We start from the raw sequence: 26452 nt of genomic DNA on the forward strand, positions 1-26452 counted from the left end.
ATTGACAGCACCGTTGTGATTCAGTGACATTCTCACTTCTTATAATATGACATTTTACTTGCATAAACTGTTAGATGACCTAGTTTTCCCATGAAATAGGGAAAAGAAGATTTGTGCCAACTGAGCCTATAGGATGATAAAATAGCCGGTCCATAAATCTGGTAACTGAGGGTACAAATCAGTCAGGTCAGTTGTTTTGTCATCCTGGACACAGTCTGTATCTAATGAAGCATTTTCATCTCTTTTTTCATCTCTTGTACTTTATTCTGCTTCTGCTCAATGTGAAGTCAGCTTTGTATCTTTATAATAGCATTTCCTCCATTAAAAGAAACCATATGAATGTAGAAATCATATGTTTCTGGTTTAACATGAAAAATAGTGCCTGGACAGTTCATTAAATGTAGAGTAGTTTCAATTGAGATAATAACCACCTACCTACAAGGTAGATCCTATTTAAGGTATTCCATGTAGTTAGCAATGAATAGAAAGTTCCATCTTTAATCTCTCTCTCTCTTTTCTTGTAGCCAGAGATAAATGGCTCCCTTCTGACCCTCAGATCATATCTGAAGGTCTCTATGCCATAGCTGTCGTGCTCAGCTTTTCTCGGATCGCCTACATCCTCCCTGCGAATGAGAGCTTCGGCCCCTTACAGATCTCTCTTGGAAGGACTGTGAAGGACATATTTAAGTTCATGGTCCTCTTTATTATGGTGTTTCTTGCTTTTATGATTGGCATGTTCATACTTTATTCTTACTACCTTGGAGCTAAAGTAAATGCTGCTTTTACCACGTAAGTAAAACATTTTACAAAAAAAGGTAGGATGAAGGGAAATTCTAACAAGTCTAGATGAAGCAAAAATTTTTTTTTCAATGATTGTAATAAAGATGTTTTTAAGAGCAGGAAAATAATCCATTAAACATAGTTAGTGCCTCAAATAACAAATGTTAGCGAGTACGTGGAGAAAAGGGAGCCCTTGTACACTGTTGGTGGGAATGTAAATTGGTGCAGCCACTGTGGAAAACAGTATGGAAGTTTCTCAAAAACTAAAAATAGAACTGTCATATGATCCAGCAATGCCATTCCTGGGTATATATAAGAAAAAAACAACAAAACTAATTCAAAAAGAGACATGCACCCCAATGTTCATAGCAGCCTTATTTACAATTGCCAGGATATGGAAACAAACTTAAGTGTTCATCAACAGAGGAATGGATAAAGAAGATGTGGATGGACTTGGAGTGTGCTAACTGAAATAAGTCAGACAGAGAAAGACAAACCGTGTGCTATCACTTATATGTGGAATCTAAAAACTACAACAAACTAGTGAATATAACAAAAAAGAAACAGACTCAGAGATGTAGAGAACAAACTCGTGGTTACCAGTGGGGGGGTGTAATAATCGGGGGGGGGGGGGCTAGGAGGCACACACTATTGGGTGTAACATAGGCTCAAGGATGTACTGTACAGCACAGGGAATATAGCCAACATTTCGTCACAACTGTAAGTGGAATATAACCTTTAAAAATTGTGAATCACTGTGTTGTACACCTGAAACTTATGTAATATCGTACATCAGCTATACCGAAAAAAGAAAAAAAGGAAAGGGATGGAGAAAACCTAAGAAAACAAAAAACAAAAACAGTGCTTTTGTGAGATTACATTGCTCCAAAGGCTTATCTCTTTGAGTTTAATGAATGTTTGATCACAGAGTGGATCAAAACTCAGGGAAATCCTAGATAAAACTAGCTATTTTAAGAGAATTGGGTAGCAAATTTTTTTTTTTTTTTTTTTTTTTTTTTGCTGTACGCGGGCCTCTCACTGTTGTGGCCTCTCCCGTTGCGGAGCACAGGCTCCGGACGCACAGGCTCAGCGGCCATGGCTCACGGGCCCAGCCGCTCCGCGGCATATGGGATCCTCCCAGACCGGGGCACGAACCCATATCCCCTGCATCGGCAGGCGGACTCTCAACCACTGCGCCACCAGGGAGGCCCGGGTAGCAAATTTTTAATACTGGATATCTCTTACATTATGTATGACATTAAATTTAGTTTCATCATTTTGTAGCCATTACTATTATTTCAAAAAGAAGCATTGGCTTTTTTTTTTTTTTTTGACTGCAATGGGGCTTCGTTGCTGCGTGCAGGCTTTCTCTAGTTGCAGTGAGTGGGGGCTACTCCTCGTTGTGGTGTGCGGGCTTCTCATTGTGGTGGCTTCTCTTGTTGTGGAGCACGGGCTCTAGGTGTGTGAGCTTCAGTAGTTGCAGCACACAGGCTCAGTAGTTGTGGCACAAGAGCCCGAGAGCTCAGGCTCCGTAGTTGTGGCGTTCGGGCTTAGTTGCTCCGTGGCATGTGGGATCTTCCTGGGCCAGGGATTGAACCCGTGTCCCCTGCACTGGCAGGTGAATTCTTAACCACTGCGCCACAAGGGAAGTCCCAGAGCACTCGCTTTTATGTTAATGTATCATTAATCAGTACAGGGAGTTGAAGAAGAAGAAATTATAGTTAAACATTGTACCGTCCACTATACAGTAGTACCACTTCCTTCCTTTGATCATACTGGCGTCTGCACTGGAGGCTTACCTTCCTCATGAAGTCTTCCTTGAATAAGCTTTTTTAGTTATTGTCCCTTTAATTTCCCTCAGCATGGAGAAGTCCACATTGCCAGATCCTCTGTCACCCATTGCTGTTTAGCGGTCAGGGAGGCGGGCCCTCCATCTGTACTGTGGTCCTTCCAGGTGAGGAGATCAGAAGGTCCTCCGTGCCTCCCTTTGTACCCTCTGTGCCCTGTAATGCCACAGCTGAAAACAAACTAGACCTTCAGTAAGTTCCCTGTGGACTAAAGTAGAATATCAAGCCCTTCCAGGCATCTAAATTGTTTTGAAATGAATTTTTCCAAGTAGTTAATATAGAGCAGATCGTAGGGATGAAAGAGAACTGAAACTCACTTTATTGTAATGAAAAAAAAAATTCTGTTTGAACCCGGGGGGAAGGACAGAGAGATCCTGCACACAGTAGTACCCCTTTGACCTCTATGAGAACTCATCTTATACACTACATTTCGTCACTGCTTTGTGTGAGGACCTGGCAACATGATACAGTGAAAAGACCATAGGCTGGAAAATCAGGCAGACCTGGCTGTGAAAGCAACGTCTGCTCTTTTCTAGCTGTGGTCTTTGGTTAAGTATCTTAACATTTCTCAGTATTAGTTTCTTGTTTTTAAAATAAGTATTATAGGGGCTTCCCTGGTGGTCCAGTAGTTAAGATTCTGCGCCTCCACTGCACAGGGTGAGGGTTCAATCCCTGGTCAGGGAACTAAGATTCCCCCATGCCCCGCGGTGAGGCCAAACAAAAAAAGCACAATAAGGTTTGAATCAGGTCATGGTAAGGATATGGAAGGTAATTTATGTAAAGCCTCTTGCCCGTAGTAGGAGCTCAGAAACTGCCAGTGTCCTCTCCTTTTCCCTCTCCCCCTCTCCCCACACCTGTGCATTCTCGGTAATCTATATTCCCAGCCTTAGAGGTGGGAAGGTTTGCAAAGGAAGAGGAGGGAGTGGGGACACTTTGAGATGCTGTTAAATTCACGGCAGGAACAAAGAGGCTAATAGTCTTTCTTTTTCTTCCTTTAGCATCTGTGCTATAGCATCACATCATCAAATGTTTCATAATCGAGAGTAACTCTACAGGAACAGGAACCTTTCTATTGAACCCTCTATCCCCAGGGTCTAGCACAATGTCTAAAACATAATAGGTGCTCCATCAATATTTGTTGAATGATTGAATTAAGCTAGTACTAAAACCTACAAATCTATAAAATTGTTGTTTAGCATCTGTTGTAACAAACCAAAAAAAGTACTATTTCCTTGAAAAAAAAAGGGGCTTACTTTGGAACCCTCCTTTTTACTGGAATTCTACATGTGTAACTGTTTAAGGATTATTCTCATGGTTCACAGATCAGTAATTACCCCTCGGTTGTATGACAAAACCAGCCAAATTCAGTCGGCATAGTTCATTTAAGGGATACAAGTAGGTAATTAGTCTGGGGAGGGCTTAAGTGCTAACTGCTGTGATGGAAGAATCAGGAAGTAGACTATATAAATTAAGGGAAAAGAATAGGAATCTTTAATTCTGTTGCCTTCTCTTCACTTCCACTTAAGTAAAACTTTTAGGTAGGTAATATATTCTTGTGGCGAAAAATACATGTAGAGTAGTATCTACAGTGAAGAGCCTGTCCCCTTCCTCAGCCTTGGACACCAGTCTCTTAGTTCACCTTAGGTACAGAGGCAATGGTTTCTTTTGGTTACTTTCAGAGATGGTTTTTGCATAAGCAAGAATATAAGAATTTGTATACCCCTCTTTGTTATTAAAACAGTAGACTATTTTACACTTGTTACATCTCATTTTTTCTCTAATAATATATCTTGGATATCATTTCATATAAACACATGAAGCCAGATATGTCTCATTTTTTCCCCAGTGGCTGCATAGCAATCCATTTATAGATGTACCAGAATTATTTACCCACTCTTCTATTGATAGATATTTTGTTAGTTTTCATTCTTCCCTGCTGCCATGCTGCAAGGAATAAGTTTGTACATACTTTTTTTGGAAGTGGGTATATAATTTTAATCCTAATCTTGTTCTACGCCAGAAAACTTGACTTAAATTCCTAAACCACCTACAAAATCAAACCCCAAACTTCCATCCTTCTAGGAAAGAGGAATGGGTATTGGGGCATGACTTCAGCTTTCCCCTGCCAAGCTCAGAAAATTTTCACTTGATGATAACTTAAAGAAAAACTAGGTATTGGCACCATTTAATCACCAGTTCCTAAAAACCTGAGAGAAAATTTTCTATTAAATATTATAACAAAATTGTTATGATCAGGGTATTATGATGATAGTTTAATACAATAGCATTTTACATCTGTGCAGTATTCAGACCTTAACTTGTTTTTGCTTTTGACTTTTTCATACTGAAAACTGTTTATTTATTTACTTTGTACCTTATTCTTTCAACAGTGTAGAAGAAAGTTTCAAGACTTTGTTTTGGTCAATATTTGGGTTGTCTGAAGTGACTTCCGTTGTGCTCAAATATGATCACAAATTCATAGAGAATATTGGATACGTTCTTTATGGAATATACAATGTAACTATGGTGGTTGTTTTACTCAACATGCTCATTGCTATGATTAATAGCTCATATCAAGAAATTGAGGTAAATCTGCTTCCTACCCACTGTGTCTGTCCTTGCCATTTCGTTGTAATAGCACACTGCGTCTGCTTTTGTGCCCTGTGCTGGAGCTCCTGCTCTTGTCAACAAAGAGGCTTAGACCAAAGCAGGGCCTTTCTCTGTGTTTTCCATCTGGATAGGTGGTAATACACCTTCTAGTATCTTCTAGGAGCACAGCAGGGTCCTCATGAATTTACCATCATTCTGCCTTCTCTCAGGGTATATTGCTGAATTAGTGTCTAGAAGAAGTATTGGCCATAGGGAAGTTATTCTCTCCTACGTTGGCCAGCCAACCATCTGAAAGATCCCAGTAGAGAAATTACTAGATGCCTGGTAAACTTTGATGATGTTCTTTATCTAGTCAGAATTTTTAGTATTCTAGAAATCACTTTATTTTTGTTTGGGATTGGGCTCGATTTGGTGCCTTTCTTCATCACCGTATATATGTTTTCTTATGTACTCCAGTTTAGTGTGCTGTATCTCTTTAGTGCTTTACTGTTATGTTAAGTCCATCGAGTCTCTATCTGTGTTTTAGCAACACATAAGATAGTGTTCTCAAAGCAGAATTCAGGTCCTCCAGAGATGAAAACTTGTACTCTGAACACCTGCTTGGGTGTAGTAATGGCAGACTGGGCAGTGTGAAACGACTGAGCCAACTTCTTCCAATCATGGACCGGCTCCGTTTCTTCTCTCCATTCTTCCTACCAGATAGAATGTTTATGCCACCACCAGGGGGCAGCACTGAGGATAAAAGGAGATTAAGACAGAAATAGGCCACTGAGGGCCTTATGTGACATTTGAGTACATATGGCAGACACATAAACTCCAAAGTGCAATTCATCTGAATGCTGCTGTCTTTTTCCTTTGCCCTTTATAATATGCTGTGTCTACAACCTGGCTTGGATGGGTGTAGATGAGGAGGGGAACGGAGAACTATTGTTGAATACGCAGAATTGGAGGGGGTGGGGAGGGAGAGAGGAATTAATCTTTTCATCCTTCCTCGACCCTGAATTTTTCTTGTGCTTATGCTTTGTTTTTTGGATAGGGGACAGGGAATTCTGGTTAAATTTCAGTGGGTACAGACAGAGGCATATGGAAGAGAAAAAAATGTTAAATATCATGAAAATTATATTACTTAGAATATTATATAGCCCAGTAGAGATTATATGCAGATAAATGTATATATGCCACTTTTGTATTTCAAAAGCATAATGTATGTTCATTGTAAGATCCTACTGAAATCAATTACTAGAAGTTTTAGTTTTTAAAATCAGTTGTTATATTTTTTCTGTTTTTGTGACACAGGATGACAGTGACGTAGAATGGAAGTTTGCTCGCTCAAAACTTTGGTTATCGTATTTTGATGATGGAAAAACATTACCTCCACCCTTCAGTCTGGTTCCTAGTCCAAAGTCATTTGTTTATTTCATCATGCGGATCATTAACTTTTCCAAATGCAGAAGGAGAAGGCTACAGAAGGATATAGAAATGGGAATGGGTAACTCAAAGTCCAGGGTAGGTATCAAAAGCTTACTGAGACCTGAAGATAAATGTTTTGTCTTTCTCCTTGTCTTTTGACGTTTGTTCAATAATTTTTATGTGTGAACTTAGAAGATGTTGAAAGTAACTGTCCATTCCATAGTCTTTCATAGACTAATACTTAATATCTTCATAATATATCAAGAAGTCACTTAGTCTATGCCTTGTTTTTGGTCAGAATTTCATGTAAACTACCAAATTAGAAACAAACAAACAAAAAACTTCTTTAACTTGTTAAAAGTAAACAGAAAAGTTATTGCTAGAAAACACTTTGTTTTTTGTGTGTGTGTGTTCCATGCTTCTCAGTTGTTATTCTGAAGTTAAATAGTTCTCTCCTCACATTTTTCTCTTGGTTGTATATATAGTTCACCACCAACATATTATTCTTATTTGTAGAAACCCTTTATTGGGCTAAATAATCTTTTTTCCTTTAATATCATAAACTTGATACAGGCTTAAGAGCACCCCCAAATATTAACCATAAATGCTCCCTTTTATAAATAATCAAGAATGGTTTGTTCTTGAGTCATACTAATTGAGTCATACTTTGATTTTAACAAAGATAAGTTCCATGCTAGCACTTTAGTATCAGGAACTTAATTTGCAGAGGTAGAATTGGTATAGGAGATAGAAAGATATTGGCAGAACCTCAAATAATAGGGAGTGAAGCAGACAGGAGCAAAATTAAAATATAATTTTGCCTAAAAGTTGTGAAAATGGAGCCCACAAGATAGCAATGTTACCTCCATAAGGTACATATTTTTTCTCAGTTGATGCTGGGGAAAAAGACAGGGTTAGTGCAATTTAATTTCTCACTTTTTAAAAGAGATGTGCATTTCCAAGATTTGTAATACTCTACATCTTACTCTTTAAGAAGGTAGCCTTTTAAACCTTCTTTGTTTGACCTGAATATGGGCTTTTAAGGCTCTTAGGTTGCAAGACAGTGATTGGCTATGATTTCAAATAATATCTCACTGTATACAGTGAGAAGCCACATAATGTAAGGAAGAGAGCCTTGGCATTAGACCTGGGTTTCAATTCTGGCTTAAGGCTTATTAGAAAGTAACACGGATAAATCACTTCATTACCCTAAGCCATAATTGTCTCACGTGAAAGAGAGAAAACTTCACAGGGTTATTGTGAGGAGGATATGAGAGGCACAAAATTCCAGCCTCAACAAATATCAGTGCCCGTCCTCATTCACAGTTTACAAAGTGCTTTGCCGTACATTTGAACCTCATGCAACGCTGTGAGGTAGGTATTATTATTCCCATTTTATAGATAAGACCACTGAAGCCATTAAAACAACTCACCTATGCAAGGTCACAAGAGCTAGCCAGTGTGGGGTAGTCGTGGAATTGGCGTTTTCCAGCCTCAGAGGTCTAACTCTTTCTGCTGCACCTGGCTGCCTCCTGCTCAGCAGGTGTGGCTCTGGCTTGGTTACTGCCCCACCTCCACCCCACGGGCTGTGCCTTTAGCTGCAGCTTAGCTAGCGTCTTAAAGGGGTTGGGTTCTAATTGCCATCCTGGGCAACTCCTGCTACTGCTGAGATGGACTTTGTTTGGAAGGCAGTTTGTTTCTCTGGGGATTGATTATTATTCTCTGAGTCTTTATTATTTAAAAGGGAAGCTATTCAAACATGGGAACTCACAGCTCCAGCACTTCACACCCTCAAGTTTTCTTTCTGTAGGCAAATGATTTCACTGACATTTGACTTCATTCCTGATACTGTCATAATGTAGAAGGGGAGAAACTCTAACAGGTTAAGAGGAGCACATTCAAGTTGGCTGTGGCTATAAAAAACAAAACAAAACAAAACAAAAAACCAGCTTGCTCACAGGGATGTGAGGGCAGCAGATGTGCTCTGTTTAGGGTGTCCTCTCCTGCCTGTATTGCAACAGTGGCAGGAAGAATAGCTTTCTTCAGAGACGTTGCTGGAAACAGAAGAAGGTTGAGCACTGATCTTTCAGGAGCCATGCCGCTTGGCTTCCTAGTCTCCCCATATCTGGTTAAAATCTGCCATTTGGGGACTTGCCTGGTGGTCCAGTGGCTAGGACTCCGCACTTCCACTGCAGGGGGCACAGGTTTGATCCCTGGTCAGGGAACTAAGATCCCGCACGTGGCATGGTGGAGCCAAAAAAAAAAAACCCTGCCGTTTTGATTTTATTTCTTAAATTGTTCATGGAACTGTTTTTATCTCTTTAATCTTATTAATCTTTATAGATACTCTCTGTGTCCTGAATTTAGTAAACATTTGGAGAAATTATGTTTCTGCTTTTCTTTTTTAGAGGACAGGAAGGAACCTCAAGAAATCAATCTAACGTTTACCTCTAACCTCAGTCAACAGTCAGAGACTGACCTCTAGTGGCAAATAGGAGAATTAACTTTGTTAGCTGAGGTTTTCTCCTGCCACAATCGAAAGAGGACAAAACCGGGAGGATCCTTACCTTTAAGTGCCACTTCCGTCCCTTCTAGTATCCCACCGCTTCCTAAGTTATGATGGTGGGAAGACAGGTGGTGGAGTGAATACATTTTCTTGGATAAAGGGCCCTGCCTTTGAATCACACTGTATAGGTAGCAGCTTATCTGTGAATAAGATGCAGGCCCTGTTCACATATGTGAAGGGTAGACAGTAACGACAGTCTCCTCTTGCTTTCTGTTCTTACCCACTCAAAAGTTAAACCTTAAAAAGAGAGAGAAAAGAAAAGAAAGCCAAAATACCTTAGTCCAATTCTCTCCAAAGTGTTGAACCTGGCACAGTGTACTTCCAAGATACTTAGGAAGACGTTTTGTTTTGGCTCATGCTTTAGGATTACAAAATACCAAATGATACCCTATACCCTCTGAACTTGTAGTGTGTAACTGTTCAAGTGTAGGAAAGGAACACAGGCTCAGGAGCAGATAGAGTTGCTTCTGTGCAATTTCTCCTTCTAGATGCCATGAAGACATTTTGATAAAGTGTATAAGGACCCCAGGAAAAATTATGTTTAACACGAGCCAACTTTTTTTTTTTTTTTTTTTTTTTTGCGGCACGCGGGCCTCTCACTGTTGTGGCCTCTCCCGTTGCGGAGCACAGGCTCCGGACACGCAGGCTCAGCGGCCATGGCTCACGGGCCCAGCCGCTCCGCGGCATGTGGGATCCTCCCAGACTGGGGCACGAACCTGTGTCCCCTGCATCGGCAGGCGGACTCTCAACCACTGCGCCACCAGGGAAGCCCTATGAGCCAACTTTTTAAAATATTTTTTCAGTTAAACAGTTCTATTACAGTACATCTGTCCAACATTTTGATAAATGTGAGCGTGTTGCTCACATTAATTTTTGCCTTTGGAAATATATGAAGTCATTCATAAAACTCAGCTTCCACAAAATGTCCCTCGGAAATGTTGACTCCAGAAATGTTATCAGGGAGAATAAAGTAGATTATATTTATGATTTACAAATAAATGTATTCTAATTTACTAGGCTAATTGTATTTTTTCCTAGTTAAACCTCTTCACTCAGTCTAACTCAAGAGTTTTTGAATCACACAGTTTTAACAGCATTCTCAATCCGCCAACACGTTATCAGGTAAGCATTCATTAGACATATCTCTTTATCTGTATGTAGTTCCACATATGTCTCTGTGTTCATGTGTGTGTGTGTGCATGTGTGTGTGTGTGTGTGCGTGAGAAAAGTGAGTAGATTTATATTCTTCAGTTCTTCAGATGTGCTATGAGGGTAGAACAGAACAGAGAAAATGGTATGTTAGAGGGCACTTTAGAAATCAGAGTCCAAGTTCTTCCTCTTCTTCTCCTTCTTCTTCTTCTTGCTATTGTTTTGTTTGTTTGTCTGTTTGATTGAGGAAGAAGAGTTCCTTTGTGATATTGAAAGCAGAGTGTTGCCACAATTTCCGAAGATCACTTTCATACACCTTGAGCTGGAGAAAGCAGTGGGAGATGTGGTATATTAGGAAAATAATTTTCTCACAGTACAAAAAAACCTGGTACATTTCTCCAGATAATCTGTTTTTCAAATGGAATCTTAGGCTGTACTGTTCCATCAGTACTACTTTAAAATATCTGTTGTGCTTTGATCTTGGATGTGACATTTCAACACTATTTTCTGACTCAGAAGAGGGTATAGTCCTTCCCATCTGGTTGATCACTTTGACTACCAAATCTTTAGATTTCTGTTGAGTACAAGATCACAAGAATGAGGACCAAAGAATTTATAACGAATGGTAATGTCAATTAATGGGTATACTCCTGTTCATATGATTTTTTTGGAAGCAGCACATTCTGCAAAATTGCTTAGCACACTGACTGTCAAAGTCTTACTTTGTAATGGTTACGTTATATCCCATTATGTAGTTGTATTTAATTTATCAGCCTTCTATTGATGGAAATAGAGGATATTGCCAATATTTAGCTATTACAAGCAATACAAGTAAGTAACCTTCTATACATGATATTTGAAACGTGCAAGCCTATAGAATTGTCTGGTTAAAGTATATGTGTATTTTAATTTTTTAGCTGTTATCAAACTGATTTTGATGGAGCTTGTACCAATTTATGTTCTTTTTTTTAAACATCTTTATTGGAGTATAACTGCTTTACAGTTTCTGCTGTATAACAAAGAAAATCAGCTATATGTATATATATATCCCCATATCCCCTCCCTCTTGCATCTCCCTCCCACCCTCCCTATCCCACCCCTCTAGGTGGTCACAAAGCACCGAGCTGATCTCCCTGTGCTATGTGGCTGCTTCCCACTAGCTATCTATTTTACATTTGGTAGTGTGTATATGTCAAAGCTACTCTCTCACTTCATCCCATCTTACCCTTCCCCCTCCCCATGTCCTCAAGTCCATTCTCTACATCTGCGTCCTTTATTCCTAAATGTATTCCTTTATTCCTGTCCTGCCCCAAGAACCATTTTTTAGAACCATTTTTAGAACCTTTTTTTTTTTAGATTCCATATATATGTGTTAGCATACGGTATTTGTTTTCTCTTTCTGACTTACTTCACTCTGTATGACAGACTCTAGGGCCATCCACCTCACTACAAATAACTCAATTTTGTTTCTTTTTATGGTTGAGTAATATTCCATTGTATATATATATGCCACATATTCTTTATCCATTCATCTGTTGCTGGACACTTAGGTTGCTCCCATGTCCTGGCTATTGTAAATAGAGCTGCAATGAACATTGTGGTACATGACTCATTTATTTATTTAATTATTTATTTATGGCTGTGTTGGGTCTTTGCTGCTGCGCATGGACTTTCTCTAGTTGCGGTGAGCAGGGGCTACTCTTTGTTGCGGTGCGTAGGCTTCTCATTGTCATGGCTTCTCTTGTTGCGGAGCACGGGCTTTAGGCGCACAGGATTCAGTAGTTGCGGCACGTGGGCTCAGTAGCTGTGGCTTGCAGGCTCTAGAGCTCAGGCTCAGTAGTTGTGGCAAGCAGGCTTAGTTGCTCCGTGGCATGTGGGATCTTCCTGGGCCAGGGCTTGAACCCATGTCCCTTGCATTGGCAGGCAGATTCTTAACCACTGCGCCACCAGGGAAGCCCACATAACTCTTTTTAAATTATGGTTTTCTCAGGGCATATGCCCAATAGTGGGATTGCTGGGTCATATGGTAGTTCTATTTTTATTTTTTTAAGGAACCTCCATACTGTTCTCCATAGTGGCTGTACCAATTCACATTCCCACCAGCAGTGCAAGAGTGTTCCCTTTTCTCCACACCCTCTCCAGCATTTGTTGATTGTAGATTTTTTGATGATGGCCATTCTGACCGGTGTGAGGTGATACCTCATTGTAGTTTTGATTTGCATTTCTCTAATAATGATGTTGAGCAGTCTTTCATGTGTTTGTTGGCAATCTGTATGTCTTCTTTGGAGAAATGTCTATTTAGGTCTTCTGCCCATTTTTGGATTGGGTTGTTTGTTTGTTTGATATTGAGCTGCATGAGCTGATTGTAAATTTTGGAGATTAATCCTTTGTCAGTTTCTTCATTTGCAAATATTTTCTCCCATTCTGAGGGTTGTCTTTTCATCTTGTTTATGGTTTCCTTTGCTGTGTAAAAGCTTTGAAGTTTCATTAGGTCTCATTTGTTTATTTTTGTTTTTATTTCCATTTCTCTAGGAGGTGGATCAAAAAGGATCTTGCTGTGATTTATGTCATAGAGTGTTCTGCCTATGTTTTCCTCTAAGACTGATAGCATCTTTAGGACTCTCTGTGTATAGGATCATGTCATCTGTAAACAGTGACAGCTTTACTTCTTCTTTTCCGATTTGGATTCCTTTAATTTCTTTTCCTCTCTGAATGCTGTGGCTAAAACTTCCCAAACTATGTTGAATAATAGTGATGAGAGCGGGCATCCTTGTTCCTGATTTTAGAGGAAACGGTTTCAGTTTCTTCACCATTGAGAATGATGTTGGCTGTGGGTTTGTCATATATGGCCTTTATTATGTTGAGGTAAGTTTCCTCTATCCTACTTTCTGGAGCGTTTTTATCATAAATGGGTGTTGAATTTTGTCAAAAGCTTTTTCTGTATCTATTGAGATGATCATATGGTTTTTCTCCTTCAATTTGTTAATATGGTGTATCACATTGATTGATTTGCATATACTGAAGAATCCTTGCATTCCTGGGATAAACCCCACTTGATGTGTATGATCCTTTTAATGTGCTGTTGAATTCTGTTTTCTAGTATTTTGTTGAGGATTTTTGCATCTGTGTTCATCAGTGATATTGGTCTGCAGTTTTCTTTTTTTGTGACATCTTTGTCTGGTTTTGGTATCAGGATGATGGTGGCCTCGTAGAATGAGTTTGGGACTGTTCCTCCCTCTGCTATATTTTGGAAGAGTTTGAGAAGGATAGGTGTTAGCTCTTCTCTAAATGTTTGATAGAATTTGCCTGTGAAGCCATCTGGTCGTGGGCTTTTGTTTGTTGGAAGATTTTTAATCACAGTTTCAATTTCAATGCTTGTGATTGATCTGTTTATATTTTCTATTTCTTCCTAGTTCAGTCTCAGAAGGTGGTGCTTTTCTAAGAATGTGTCCGTTTCTTCCAGGTTGTCCATATAGTTGGCATATAGTTGCTTGTAGTAATCCCTTATGATTCTTTGTATTTCTGCAGGGTCAGCTGTTACTTCTTCTTTTTCATTTCTAATTCTGTTGATTTGAGTCTTCTCCCCTTTTTTCCTATTGAGTCTGGATAGTGCTTTATCAATTCTGTTTATCTTCTCAAAGAACCAGCTTTTAGTTTTATTCATCTTTGCTATTGTTTCCTTCATTTCTTTTTCATTTCTTTCTGATCTGATCTTTATGATTTCTTTCCTTCTGCTAACTTTGGGGTGGGGGTTTGTTCTTCTTTCTCTAATTGCTTTAGGTGTAAGGTTAGGTTGTTTATTTCAGATGTTTCTTGTCTCTTGAGCTAGGATTGTATTGCTATAAACTTCCCTCTTTTTTTTTTTTTTTTTTTTTTTTTTTTTTTTTTTTTGCTGTACGCGGGCCTCTCACTGTTGTGGCCTCTCCCGTTGCGGAGCACAGGCTCCAGACGTGCAGGCTCAGCGGCCATGGCTCACGGGCCCAGCCGCTCTGCGGCATGTGGGATCTTCCCGGACCGGGGCACAAACCCGTGTCCCCTGCATTGGCAGGCGGACTCTCAACCACTGCGCCACCAGGGAAGCCCTAAACTTCCCTCTTAGAACTACTTTTGCTGCATCCCATAGGTTTTGGGTCCTGGTGTTTTCATTGTCATTTGTTTCTAGGCATTTTTTGATTTCCTCTTTGATTTCTTCAGTGATCTCTTGGTTAGTTAGTAGTGTATTTTTTAACCTCCATGTGTTTGTATTTTTTACAGTCTTTTTTCCTGTGATTGATATCTAGTGTCATAGCATTGTGGTCAGAAATGATACTTGTTACAATGTCAATTTTCTTAAATTTACCAAGGCCTGATTTTTGACCCAAGATATGATCTATCCTGGAGAATGTTCCATGAGCACTTGAGAAGAATGTGTATTCTGTTGTTTTTGGATGGAATGTCCTATAAATATCAATTAAGTCCATCTTGTTTAATATGTCATTTAAAGCTTGTGTTTCCTTATTTATTTTCATTTTGGATGATCTGTCCATTAGTGAAAGTGGGGTGTTAAAGTCCTCGGATGTTATTGTGTTACTGTCAATTTCCCCTTTTATGGCTGTTAGCATTTGCCTTATGTATTGAGGTGCTCCTATGTTGGGTGCATAAATATTTACAATTGTTATATCTTCTTCTTGGATTGATCCCTTGATCATTATGTAGTGTCCATCTTTGTCTCTTATAATCGTCTTTATTTGAAAGTCTATTTTGTCTGATATGAGAATTGCTAGTCCAGCTTTCTTTTGATTTCCATTTGCGTGGAATATCTTTTTCCATCCCCTCACTTTCAGTCTGTATGTGTCCCTACGTCTGAAGTGGGTCTCATGTAGACAGCATATATACAGGTCTTATTTTTGTATCTATTCAGCCAGTCTATGTCTTTTGGTGGGAGCATTTAACCCATTTACATTTAAGGTAATTATCAACATGTATGTTCCTATTACCATTTTCTTAATTGTTTCGGGTTTGTTTTTGTAGGTCTTTTCCCTCTCTTGTGTTTCCTGCCTAGAGACCTTCCTTTAGCCTTTGTTGTAAAGCTGGTTTGGTGGTGCTGATTTCTCTTAACTTTTGCTTGTCTGTAAAAGTTTTAATTTCCCCATCAAATCTGAATGAGATCCTTGCTGGGAAGAGTAATCTTGGTTGTAGGTTTTTCCCTTTCATCACTTTAAATATGTCCTGCCACTCCCTTCTGGCTTGCACAGTTTCTGCTGAAAGATCAACTGTTAACCTTATGGGGATTCCCTTGTACATTATTTGTCACGTTTCCCTTGCTGCTTTTAGTATTTTTTCTTTGTATTTAATTTTTGATAGTTTGATTAATATGTGTCTTGGCGTGTTTGTCCTTGGATTTATCCTCTATGAGACTCTCTGTGCTTCCTGGACTTGATTGACTATTTCCTTTCCCATGTTGGGGAAGTTTTCAACTATAATCTCTTCAAATACTTTCTCAGACCCTTTCTTTTTCTCTTCTTCTGGGACCCCTATAATTCAAGTGTTGGTACCTTTAGTGTTGTCTCAGGGGTCTCTGAGACTGTCCTCAATTCTTTTCATTCTTCTTTCTTTATTCTGCTCTGTAGTAGTTATTTCCACTATTTTATCTTCCAGGTCACTTATCCGTTCTTCTGCCTCAGTTATTCTCCTACTGATTCCTTCTAGAGCATTTTTAATTTCATATATTGTGTTGTTCATCATTGTATGTTTTCTCTTTAGTTCTTCTAGGTCCTTGTTAAACGTTTCTTGTATTTTCTCCATTCTATTTCCCAGATTTTGGATCATCTTTACTATCTTTACTCTGAATTCTTTTTCAGGTAGACTGCCTATTTCCTCTTCATTTGTTTGGTCTGGTGGGTTTTTACCTTGCTCCTTCATCTGCTGCATATTTCTCTGTCTTTCCATTTTGCTTAACTTACTGTGTTTGGGGTCTCCTTTTCGCAGGCTGCAGGTTCATAGTTCCCATTGTTTTTGGTGTCTGCCCCCAGTGGCTAAGGTTGGTTCAGTGGCTTGTGTAGGCTTCCTGGTGGAGGGGACTGGTGCCTGTGTTCTGGTGGGTGGGGCTGGATCTTGTCTTTCTGGTGGGCAGATCCACATCCGGTGGTGTGTTTTGGTGTGTCTGTGAACTTAGTATTAATTTATGCAGCCTCTCTGCTAATGGGTGGTATTGTGTTCCTGTCCTGCTAGTTGTTTGGCATGGCGCATCCAGCACTGGAGTTTGCTGGCCGTTCAGTGGAGCTGGGTCTTAGTGTTGAGACGGAGGTCTCTTTATAGAGCTCTCGCCAGTTGATCTTACATGGGGCTGGGAGGTCTCTGGTGGTCCAGTGTCCTGAACTTGGCTCTTCCACCTTAGAGGCTCAGGCCTGACACCAGGCCAGAGCACCAAGACCCTCTTGATGTCTGTTTTCCTTCCTATTACTTTCCTTCTCTCCTCCCTTAGAATCCTCTTGCCAGCAAAGCTGCTTGGTTTTCTCTGCCAGCCACAAAGAAGCTGTCTTTAACTCTGTCCAAGGTTGGGTGGAAGTACTTGAGTGCTCCTAGACAACCAAGTCAGGTTTATTATCCTTCCCCTACACAGTAGGAGTTTCTCATGAGTAAACAATTCTCTATTAATAGTGTGCCTTTTATCAGTCTCTTGGGTCTTCAAATGATTGTAACAATTTTCCCATTTTATACTAGACTGAATGGACTATGGTTCACTTTCCTTTTCACACATGTTCAACTCTTTTGCTCCTGCCTCATTTTGCCAGGATACCATTTCTTTGTGGGTACTTCTGCAGGTGAACTGGGTCCTCTGCTCAGGGCCTCACACAGGAGGCTGCATGGGAGCTGCTGGTCAGGCCTGGAAACTCATTTAAGGCTCCCTGTCCTCTAGCAGGCACATGGTTGTTGGAATTCGCTTCCTTTTGGTTGTTGAGCTCAAGCCCTCAGCTGATAGAGACCATCTGCTATTCCCTCACATGTGGGCCCCTCTCCAAAATGGAAGTTCACTCCTCAGGCAGCCGTCCTGTCACAGAGTCACCTGAGGGCTGGGCGTCCTGTCGGGGGCTCCTTTCCTCAGGTCCCAGAGACGCCTGAGTGGTGGCCTCCTGTCAGGGGCTTCCCGGTCAGGTGCAGTCACCTGAGGCCCGGGAGTGGTGCCTGAGTCATGTGGGGCACTGGGCACTTGCCTTCTCTGCTCCCGAGTGCACCATGGGGGGCTTCGGCCGGCGTCTGAGCCCAGTTTATATTCTTAACAATAAACGTACAAGAGTGCCCATTTCCTCCTTAATTTACCAATAGTATGTTACCAAAGGTTTTTATCTTGTCCAAATTGACAGGTGAAAATGATACCACAGTGTCACATTTTACTTTGCATTCTTTGTGATGAATGAATTTGATCATCTTTTTAGGCTTAGTTTTCTATATGCTTAAGACCCAATATTTATTTGCTTTTCTTGATGGGCTCTTTGTTATAAATTAGGAAGAATTCTTTTAAAAATTAAGAATTATTTTAAGAAAATCAGCCCTTTACCTGTGATAGGAGTTGAGAATTTTTCCCCCAGTTTGTTGTGTGTCTTTTTAATATTTGTGGGTATTTTTTCCCAACCTTTTAGAATTGTGTGTAGTCAACTTTACAAATTGTTTATGGCTTCAGATTTTGTGTCCTATTTCAAAAGCTCCTCTCCCATATGAGGATATTTAAGAAATGTTTTACCCACATTTTCCTTGGTACACTAATGGTTTCACTTTTTACATGATAATATTTGATCTGTATAGAATATAATTTGATGCAATGTGGGTGGGGATACAAATTTATTTTTTTTCCAGATGATTACACAACTGGATGTGTCGAATAATCTGTCTTCTCTATTGATTTGAAATATCACTTTTATCATTTACTAAGTTCCCATATCTACTTAGATTTATTTCTGGGCTTTCAATATGCTATAGAACCACATTGTTTTAATTACTATAGTTTAAAACAAAATCAAACAAAATACACAGAAACACATACATATGTCCTTACTTCAAGACTCTTACTTGAAGAGACTCTTACTCAAATTATTTTGCATCATTTTCCTGGTTATTCTTTCTTATTTATTTTTCTCCTTAAACTTTAGAGTCAGCTTGTATAATTTGCAAAATATTCTGTTGGTATTTTAGGGGTTGTGTTAACTTAAGAAGAATTGACATCTTTATATGTGTCTTCCTTTTCAAGATTATGACACACCTTTCCATTTGTTCAGATCTTCATTTGTGTACCCAGTATCATTTTAAAGTAGACCTCAGAGTGTTCATATTAATTAGGATTAAGTGGTGCAAATCACACAGAACCACCAAATACCAACCACTAATAGCCGAAAGAACATAGAAATGTGTTTCTCTCTTCTCTTCAAGAATTCTGGAGGTGATCATTCCAGGGCTGGTATGGTACCTACCACTGTCAGGGGCCCAGGCTGTTTCTGTCATGTTACTCTATCATGATTGGCTTTCATTCTAACATGATCTCACAGTCCAAGAAATCTACTGGAGCTCTGGCTATTATATCTGCATTCCAAAATATAGTCAGACAGTGATAGAGAAGAAAGATGCCTCCTTCCTGTAAGGAACTTCTGTAGAGTTACACAAACAACATGTCTGCAGTGGAGGCTGCGAAATAAGTCTTAATTCCTAGTGGTCTTGTGCTGAGCTAAAAAACCAGGGAAGAGAATTGGCAGTCTCTGCCAAAGCGGATTATATTATTTGTCTTGGTGCTTTACACATACTTATATCTGTTATTTGATTTATAAGTTTCAAGTTTTATCTTTTGACCCTCCAGCTCTAAAATATGAAAAAATCAGTATATTTATTTTATCTTTCACCATTTTTCCCCTCCTCCTCTCAGCTTTTGCTAGTTAAATCATTAGAATTGTACAGGTGGAACAAAAAAACCTTTCCTTTACCCATTAGGTTCTGTATCTGGGGCCTGTGAATTAAACTAACAAAAGGCAGATTAACAGAGAAAAACAAAAACAAAAACAGAGTTTATTTATGCATGCAAAGTGCAAACACATGGGAGAATTTGGTGATGAGTAACTCAAAGGGGTAGTTAGAAATTGAGGCTTATATATCATCCTAAAAAGGGCAATGAATTGTGGAGAAGTGACAAGACAAAGGAAAGAGGATGTCTTTGGGCTCCCAGGGGTGGTAAATTGTGGGAAGGTAAGTATTTATATGGGGAAATTAATGGAAGATTAGGGTTACTGTAGTAAGGTTTGTGTTTGTGCAGACCCATCTCTGAGCCAACTTTCTGTTTCTAGTGATGATGCTTGTTTCTCTTCCTCTTGGTATGGAAGAGGGGAGGGGGAAGACCTTCACAAATGGAAATTTATGTCCTGTTCTTGGGCAGTTGAGAGGAAGGCAGTGAGCTCCTTCTGTGTCTTCTGCTTCTTAATTGCCTTCAGCTCAAAGTAATCCTATGTCAAAGTGATATATTTGGGGGTGATATTCTCTGATCCCCTTCACTACCTTGTAAGATTAGAATTCACATTTGTTTTAGTTTTAGTCCCATAGCTAAACATTCAGTACTCACCACCAGTCTTTTTGCCTTAATTTTCCATTAATCTCTTTGTCAGGTAAAGTTTGTCTTCCTCCAGTTTCTTCAAAAAGAGCTCATGGGAACTACATTCTCTGAGTTATTTTATGTCCTAAACTGTTTCCTATTTTCTATATATTCATATTGACTAGCTGTAAAATTCTTAGATATGACTTTATTTTCTTGATGTATTTGTAAACATTGCTCCACTGCTCCTAGAATGGAATGTTGATATGGAAAAGTTTGAGGCCAGCCTGATTGTTTTTCTCATATAGTTGACCTGAGATTTTGATTTGAATGCCCAAATTTTCTTTGTTTATCTTTTGAATCCAATAACTTGCAATTGATTGTTCTGTAGGTGGATCTACATGAATTTTTCCTGGCAAGGAGTATGTCCTTTCAAATTGTACATTCAAGTCTTATTTTATTTCTGAATAATTTCCTTGAATTATACCTTGAAATATTTTTTCTGTTCCATTATTTGAGGTCTCATCTTCAGAGATACCAATTAGATGCCTGCTGAATCTTTTTTTCTCTATTCCTTTTGAATTTTTCATCCATTTCTCTCCTTGGCTCCTTTTTTTCCCATCCTGTCTTTTATTCCTGTCTATCTTCATATGTGCTGCTTCAAATATATCTTTCATTTCTGTTATGATTTAATTTTTTTCTTCCTCCTCTTCTTGAGATTTTCCAACTTATATATCATTTCCTACTTCGACTTACCATATTTTCCTTGTGCTCTTATTTGAAGACATGATTGGTCCCTATTTTTAAAAGATTATGTTTCAATAATGGCATTATGTGTTTCCATCTCTTCTTTAGCATTTTTCTAGTGAGTGTTCTCTATTTGCTATTTGTTTTTTTCCTTTTTTTCTTGGACTGTCTTAGTATAGATGTTTTGTAGATTCCTTACTGACTATTACTCAGTTTTGAATGAAGTAAGTTCTTCTCGGACCAGCTGCTTTCAAGAGGTTGGAGTGGGGTCAGAGAATTCCAGGGCCTGGTCCCAGGCTAGTAGGAATTTGCCTTTAGGCACAACATTGTGTATGTGAGTTCAACTTATTCTTTATTATCTCTTGTCAAAAATAGCACTGCAGGGCTTCCCTGGTGGCGCAGTGGTTGGGAGTCCGCCTGCCGATGCAGGGGACATGGGTTCATGCCCCGGTCCGGGAAGATCCCACATGCCGCGGAGCAGCTGGGCCTGTGAGCCATGGCCGCTGAGCCTGCACCGCAGCGGGAGAGGCCACAGCAGTGAGAGGCCTGCAAACCGCAAAAAAAAAAAAAAAAAAAAAAAAAAAAAAGGTCAAGGACATTCTCAGCCATTCTCAGCCATGAATGTCTGCTCTTGGCATTTCTCCATACCCCCATTTGACCTTTACATATAACCTTTCTAAAAAAGAATATGGATTCCTCTCAGTCTCATTAATGAAGGAGTTAGTGTTTCTGTTTCCTATTCTCCGTATTACTTTTGAGTGATTTAGAAGAAGTGGAGAAACTTTTAAGTATATTGTTAAATTGAAAATGGCTATGCCTCTGCATGAGATGATCCTTGCTAAATGCCTAGAGACTCCAGAATCCTGTATATTTCGTATTTTCTAAAGAGAAGAATTCCCTGTGCCCGTGGTGTAGTCTTCTATAGCTCCCCAAAATTGATAGCAGAAAAAGGGAAACTGAGGGAAAAAGTCTCAATCAGCTATATATACACCAAACTTCATGTAAATGTCTTGATTACATTTAGATAAAAATCTACCTGTTATGAACTCCATGAGTGATAACAATTGGTTTATTTGTTATGAATTTTTTTCATGTAGTGTGATTATGTGATTTACCTTAAAGAAATTCCAAATCTTAATCTGCTAAATGAGGATTTTTCCTTCAAAGGTGTGACCTTTGGAATAAACCAATTCTAATGGTTTATATCACAGATCAGAATATTTTTGGAATATCTCTAAAGAGTTACTTCTATAATTAGTTTATAAGACACAAAAAAGTGCTTTGTTACTTTCTCAGTCCTGAACTCAGCTAATCATTCACCTTATTAACAAGACAGTGCCATCTGACTTCAAATTTTTTCAAAAATAGTCACATCCTGGGACTTCCCTGGCGGTCCAGTGGTTAAGACTGTGCTTCCACTGCAGGGGGCACAGGTTTGATCCCTGGTTGGGGAACTAGGATCCCACGAGCCGCAGGGCTCAGCAAAAAAAAAAAAAAAAAAGTTACATCCACCTTCAAAAAAATATGTGGCCATCACCAATCGGGTCATCATCTTACATGTTTTACATTCAAATGAATGTTTCCTCTCCATGACAGTTACTTCAAAGACAGAGATTCAGATGTGTCTCAAAGGGCAACAAAGGAAAATTTTTTAGGTGCCTTGATCAATGGCAGTATTATTTATATTAATATTAATTATTATGAGCATGCAGAGGTAATTTTTATGTATATAAAGAATTTTTTTGAAAAACGGGATGATTTTTCTGGGAGAACATAAAGACTTGGAGGGATAGCTATGATTGAATTCTGCTCATGAATACCTGTGTTAATTCAAGTTAAAAGTACATAGATATGCTAATATGACCTTGAGAAATGAGAATATATTGTAAACCTCCACAAAAGCTGGGATGTAGGTTCTTTTTTTTTTTTCAGTACGCGGGCCTCTCACTGTTGTGGCCTCTCCTGTTGCGGAGCACAGGCTCTGGATGCACAGGCTCAGCAGCCATGGCTCACGGGTCCAGCCACTCGGCGACATGTGGGATCTTCCCGGACCAGGGCACGAACCCGTGTCCCCTGCATCGGCAGGCGGACTCTCAACCACTGCACCACCAGGGAAGCCCCTGGGCTGTAGGTTCTTATCTCTCTGCCCTCTTCTGTGGCAGCTCTGCTTTAACAACCTTCTTTGGCTTGGGAATACCTCTGGCTCAGATAGTGTTAGACTGTCTTCGGCCCACATCATGGTCTCTGATCTAATTCATGTAGGCTTGATTTTACTGGAAGTACATGGTAATATGAGGAATTCACCTTACGCTTCATGGCACATTCAGGATTTCCTCTGTTACACATGGTCTTAGGTTGTAAGACTACAAATATACAGTCTATGGCTTCAAGGATCTCTCCCGTGGAGTGGAAGGGCAGCACGGAGGTGGAGAGGAAGGGAAGGAAAGAAAAAAGTAGGTGAACGTTCATACAACCTTGGGATATGGCTATGTGGTATAAGTGAGATATAAATAAAATGGTATGGGAACCCAGGGAAACCCAGAGGAGGAAAATATTTGAAAGCTGATCAAGTAGAAGAAGAAGGAAATCTATTCTCTGTTTCTCCAAAGAACAAAACTTGGACCAGTAGTTAGAAAGTACAGTAAAGCAGATTTTGGCTCAATACAAAGGAATTTTTTAACAGCTACAATTGTCCAAAAATAGACCAAACCAACTGTCTGGAAAAAGTAGCAGGGTCTGAATCACAGATGTTTATTCAGAGGCTGTGCAATGGTGATCTGTCAGGGTATGTATGTCACAATGAGTGGTATGAAAAAATGAAAAACACATGATTTCCAAGGACCCTTCCCTCCCTAAAATTCTGCTCTCTACTTCCAAGTTCTTCGTGTTTGTCCAAATCAATCTTATTACCTTATAGTCACACTTTATAGGTTGCTAAAATTCAGATTGTAGAATCTACTGATGTCAGTCAAATTTGGCTTCTCTGTAGGAGTAAATGAGGAAATAAATGTAAAAGTATCTGATAGATTACTTAACAATTGTTAGTTGAATTTGAATCAGTAAAAAATAAGCAAGTGAAAAGAAAGGCTTTGATTCTTTTTGGAAAGTCAGGGCATACACACATATGCAACCATCCAAATCTCATTCCTTCTCCCAGTCTTAATCGAGGGCTGAGAAATGAACTTGGATTTATTTGCAAGAGATAATGTTTGAGGTAACTAGGACCAAGCTTTCCACACCTTAGATAGAGGAAATCCGTAGTTCACTCAATAATATTACAATGTCTTCCTTAAACAGTGACTCACATGCTCATATTGAGAAATATGGATAATTCCTGGAGGTCTGTGGAATGTGGAAGTTAATTTATAGACTTCTGTTGCATTAGTTAGCAATTTGACCAAGAGGGAAAGAAGATGATTCTGTTATTGATCAATTTAATTTGTGGTACTGGCTTTGCTTAAAGAATCCACCAGAAATTTAGGTAAAGATAATATTTTAAATGATACTTTTACTTATTACTCACAAGTTTCATGATCTTTGCCTACAGTACCAGCATTATTAAGATGGGTTAATCAAAATTTTCTTTATAAAAGAAACATAAATTATAATAAGGAATAATAGTAACATTAATTGATCACCTTCTATGTAATTAACTTGTATTATCTTTTACAAGGTAGATGCTAACATTTCCACTACACAGATTGTCACCAAGATTTGATTGCTTCTAAATAATTCAAAACACACTCAAATCCAAGCTATTTGTCCTTGTAGCCCACTTTCTCAACTGCTATACAATACTGCCTTGGGTTCACCAGACAAGCTACCTAATAGAATGGAAATGGCTAAACTTTGCACCTTCTTTGAGCTGCAGATCATTTTGGAATTCACATCAGTTATCTTTCCAACATGAACTAAGGGATGGACTATTACCAGGTGGTGTCATATGTGGGGAAACTGATTTCAGTCCAATAGCAGGTGTCTTCTTGCCTTTTAGAGAGACTCCAACTTGGTGCAGTGGTAGAAAAGTATATTTAAGCTATAAATATTAAGGTGAACATTTTTGTGGGATGCATGGAAAGCTTAAAACACATCAAATTTTGAAGGGAAAAATTTAAGCTTATAACTATAATTTTCCCTGCGGGTTAAAGATGAAATGGAGATGAATATGCCTTCTTCTTTGCCCTTCAATGAGGGAATTTAATCTGAATAGTTTTGTTCAGGATATTTCTAGGGAACTTGAACACTATATGAATGTTTAAAATATTTTATTTTCCTGTTATTGTCCCTTCTGGCAGTAAATGTAAGTTTTCATAGACTTTCTAAGTGTGGTTTTGAATAATGTTACATAAATGTTTTAGAGTATTATACTAGGGAATGTGGGTAGCAGTATCTTAGTCCTCAAACTTTATAAATAATACCAACAAGAGCTGTCCTTTTCTAAGCAGGAACTATGCTTTTTACATGCATTTGATTATTTAATCTGTACAACTTATTAGTTGAGTTTTATTACCCCCATTTTATAAATGAGGAAATGGAAGCTTAAAGAGTTTAATAAGCACCTTTAATTCACTCAGCTAGTAAATAAAGGCCTACATTCAAATTCATAGATTTTTGACTCCAAACTTCTGCCTCACTTAAATTTTTAGAAGTTTCATTTTTTCTGGAGATAGTATTTCTAAATGATGCACTTCTGAATGGTACTAAATAAGACCCTTATAAGCCCTGAGTTATTCTCAGTTTCTTTACAACATGAAGTTTTTACACCTTTGTTTATAAAAGTGCAAAATATTTGTTTATCATGACTGAAGAACTGTTGGCTACTGAAGACGGAATGAATGCCCAGGCTAGTGAGGCACATCAATTTGCTAGGCAGCATTAAAAACCTATTTATAAGAGTATTTTAATTGTTTTTATTATATTTTAAATTTTGATTATGGACGATTTCAAACACAGAAAGATATCACAAAATGTCTTGTTAGACATCTATGTCACTACCATCTTACTTTAATAAATATTAACATTTTGCCATATTCTTTTTGGATCTTTTTTGTAAGGAAATTTTGATACAACTAAAATACCCCTACTCTATTACATTGGGTTTCATCCCTCCCCAGCAATCTTCACTATCTTGAAGTTCTTGTATGTTCTTCCCATGTATACTTTATTTATTATTTACATAAGTATATTCATACCATTATGTATTGATACTAGTTTTATGTGGTTTTGAAATATATATAAATAGCATTACATATTCTGGTTTTTTCACTTATCTTTATATTTTTGAGAATTATCTATATTGATACACATATATCTTGTTTTTCATTCTAACTGCTCTATAATATCCCATTGTATGAATACACAATTTTTGTTTATTCCTCTGTTGATGAAAATTTAGCTTATTTTCCATTTTTGCCTATTATAAATAATGCTGTATTGAACATTCTAGTAAATGTCTCCTTTTACACATTTGTAAGTGTTTTTCCGGGTTGTGTACCTGGGAGTGGTAATATCAATTTCTATTTCCAGTAACAGGGTATAAGAGTTTCCCAGTGTTCTCACAAGAACTTGGTATTATCAGAATTTTTAAATTTTGCAAACTACAAAACAACTTCCCTTTATACTTCAAAAACGTCAGCATCATGAAAGACAAGGAAACGCCAAGGAGCTGTTCCAGATTAAAGGAGACTGAAGATACATGACATCTAAAAGCAACATGTGCTCCTTGATTGGGAAAATGAGACATAATATAGACTATGTATTAGACAGTTTGACCCATGTTAATTTTTCTAAAGTTTG

At 38.6% G+C, this 26452-nt stretch overlaps 1 protein-coding gene across 1 annotated transcript in view; it reads left to right on the top strand.

Moving 5' to 3' along the window:
* TRPC3 (transient receptor potential cation channel subfamily C member 3) overlaps positions 1-26452 on the top strand; it is a gene marked incomplete at its 5' end in the record, with an annotated part of 81180 nt that overhangs the window by 45335 nt on the left and 9393 nt on the right. The window contains 4 exons of the mRNA XM_082635355.1: positions 525-789; positions 5018-5213; positions 6534-6743; positions 10252-10335. Of these exons, the coding sequence (XP_082491481.1) occupies positions 525-789; positions 5018-5213; positions 6534-6743; positions 10252-10335 (755 nt within the window). The remainder of the gene's footprint in view (positions 1-524; positions 790-5017; positions 5214-6533; positions 6744-10251; positions 10336-26452) is intronic.

The sequence above is a fragment of the Mesoplodon mirus genome (assembly GCF_964341445.2).
Source record: "Mesoplodon mirus genome assembly, chromosome: 2".
Lineage (NCBI taxonomy): Eukaryota > Metazoa > Chordata > Mammalia > Artiodactyla > Ziphiidae > Mesoplodon > Mesoplodon mirus.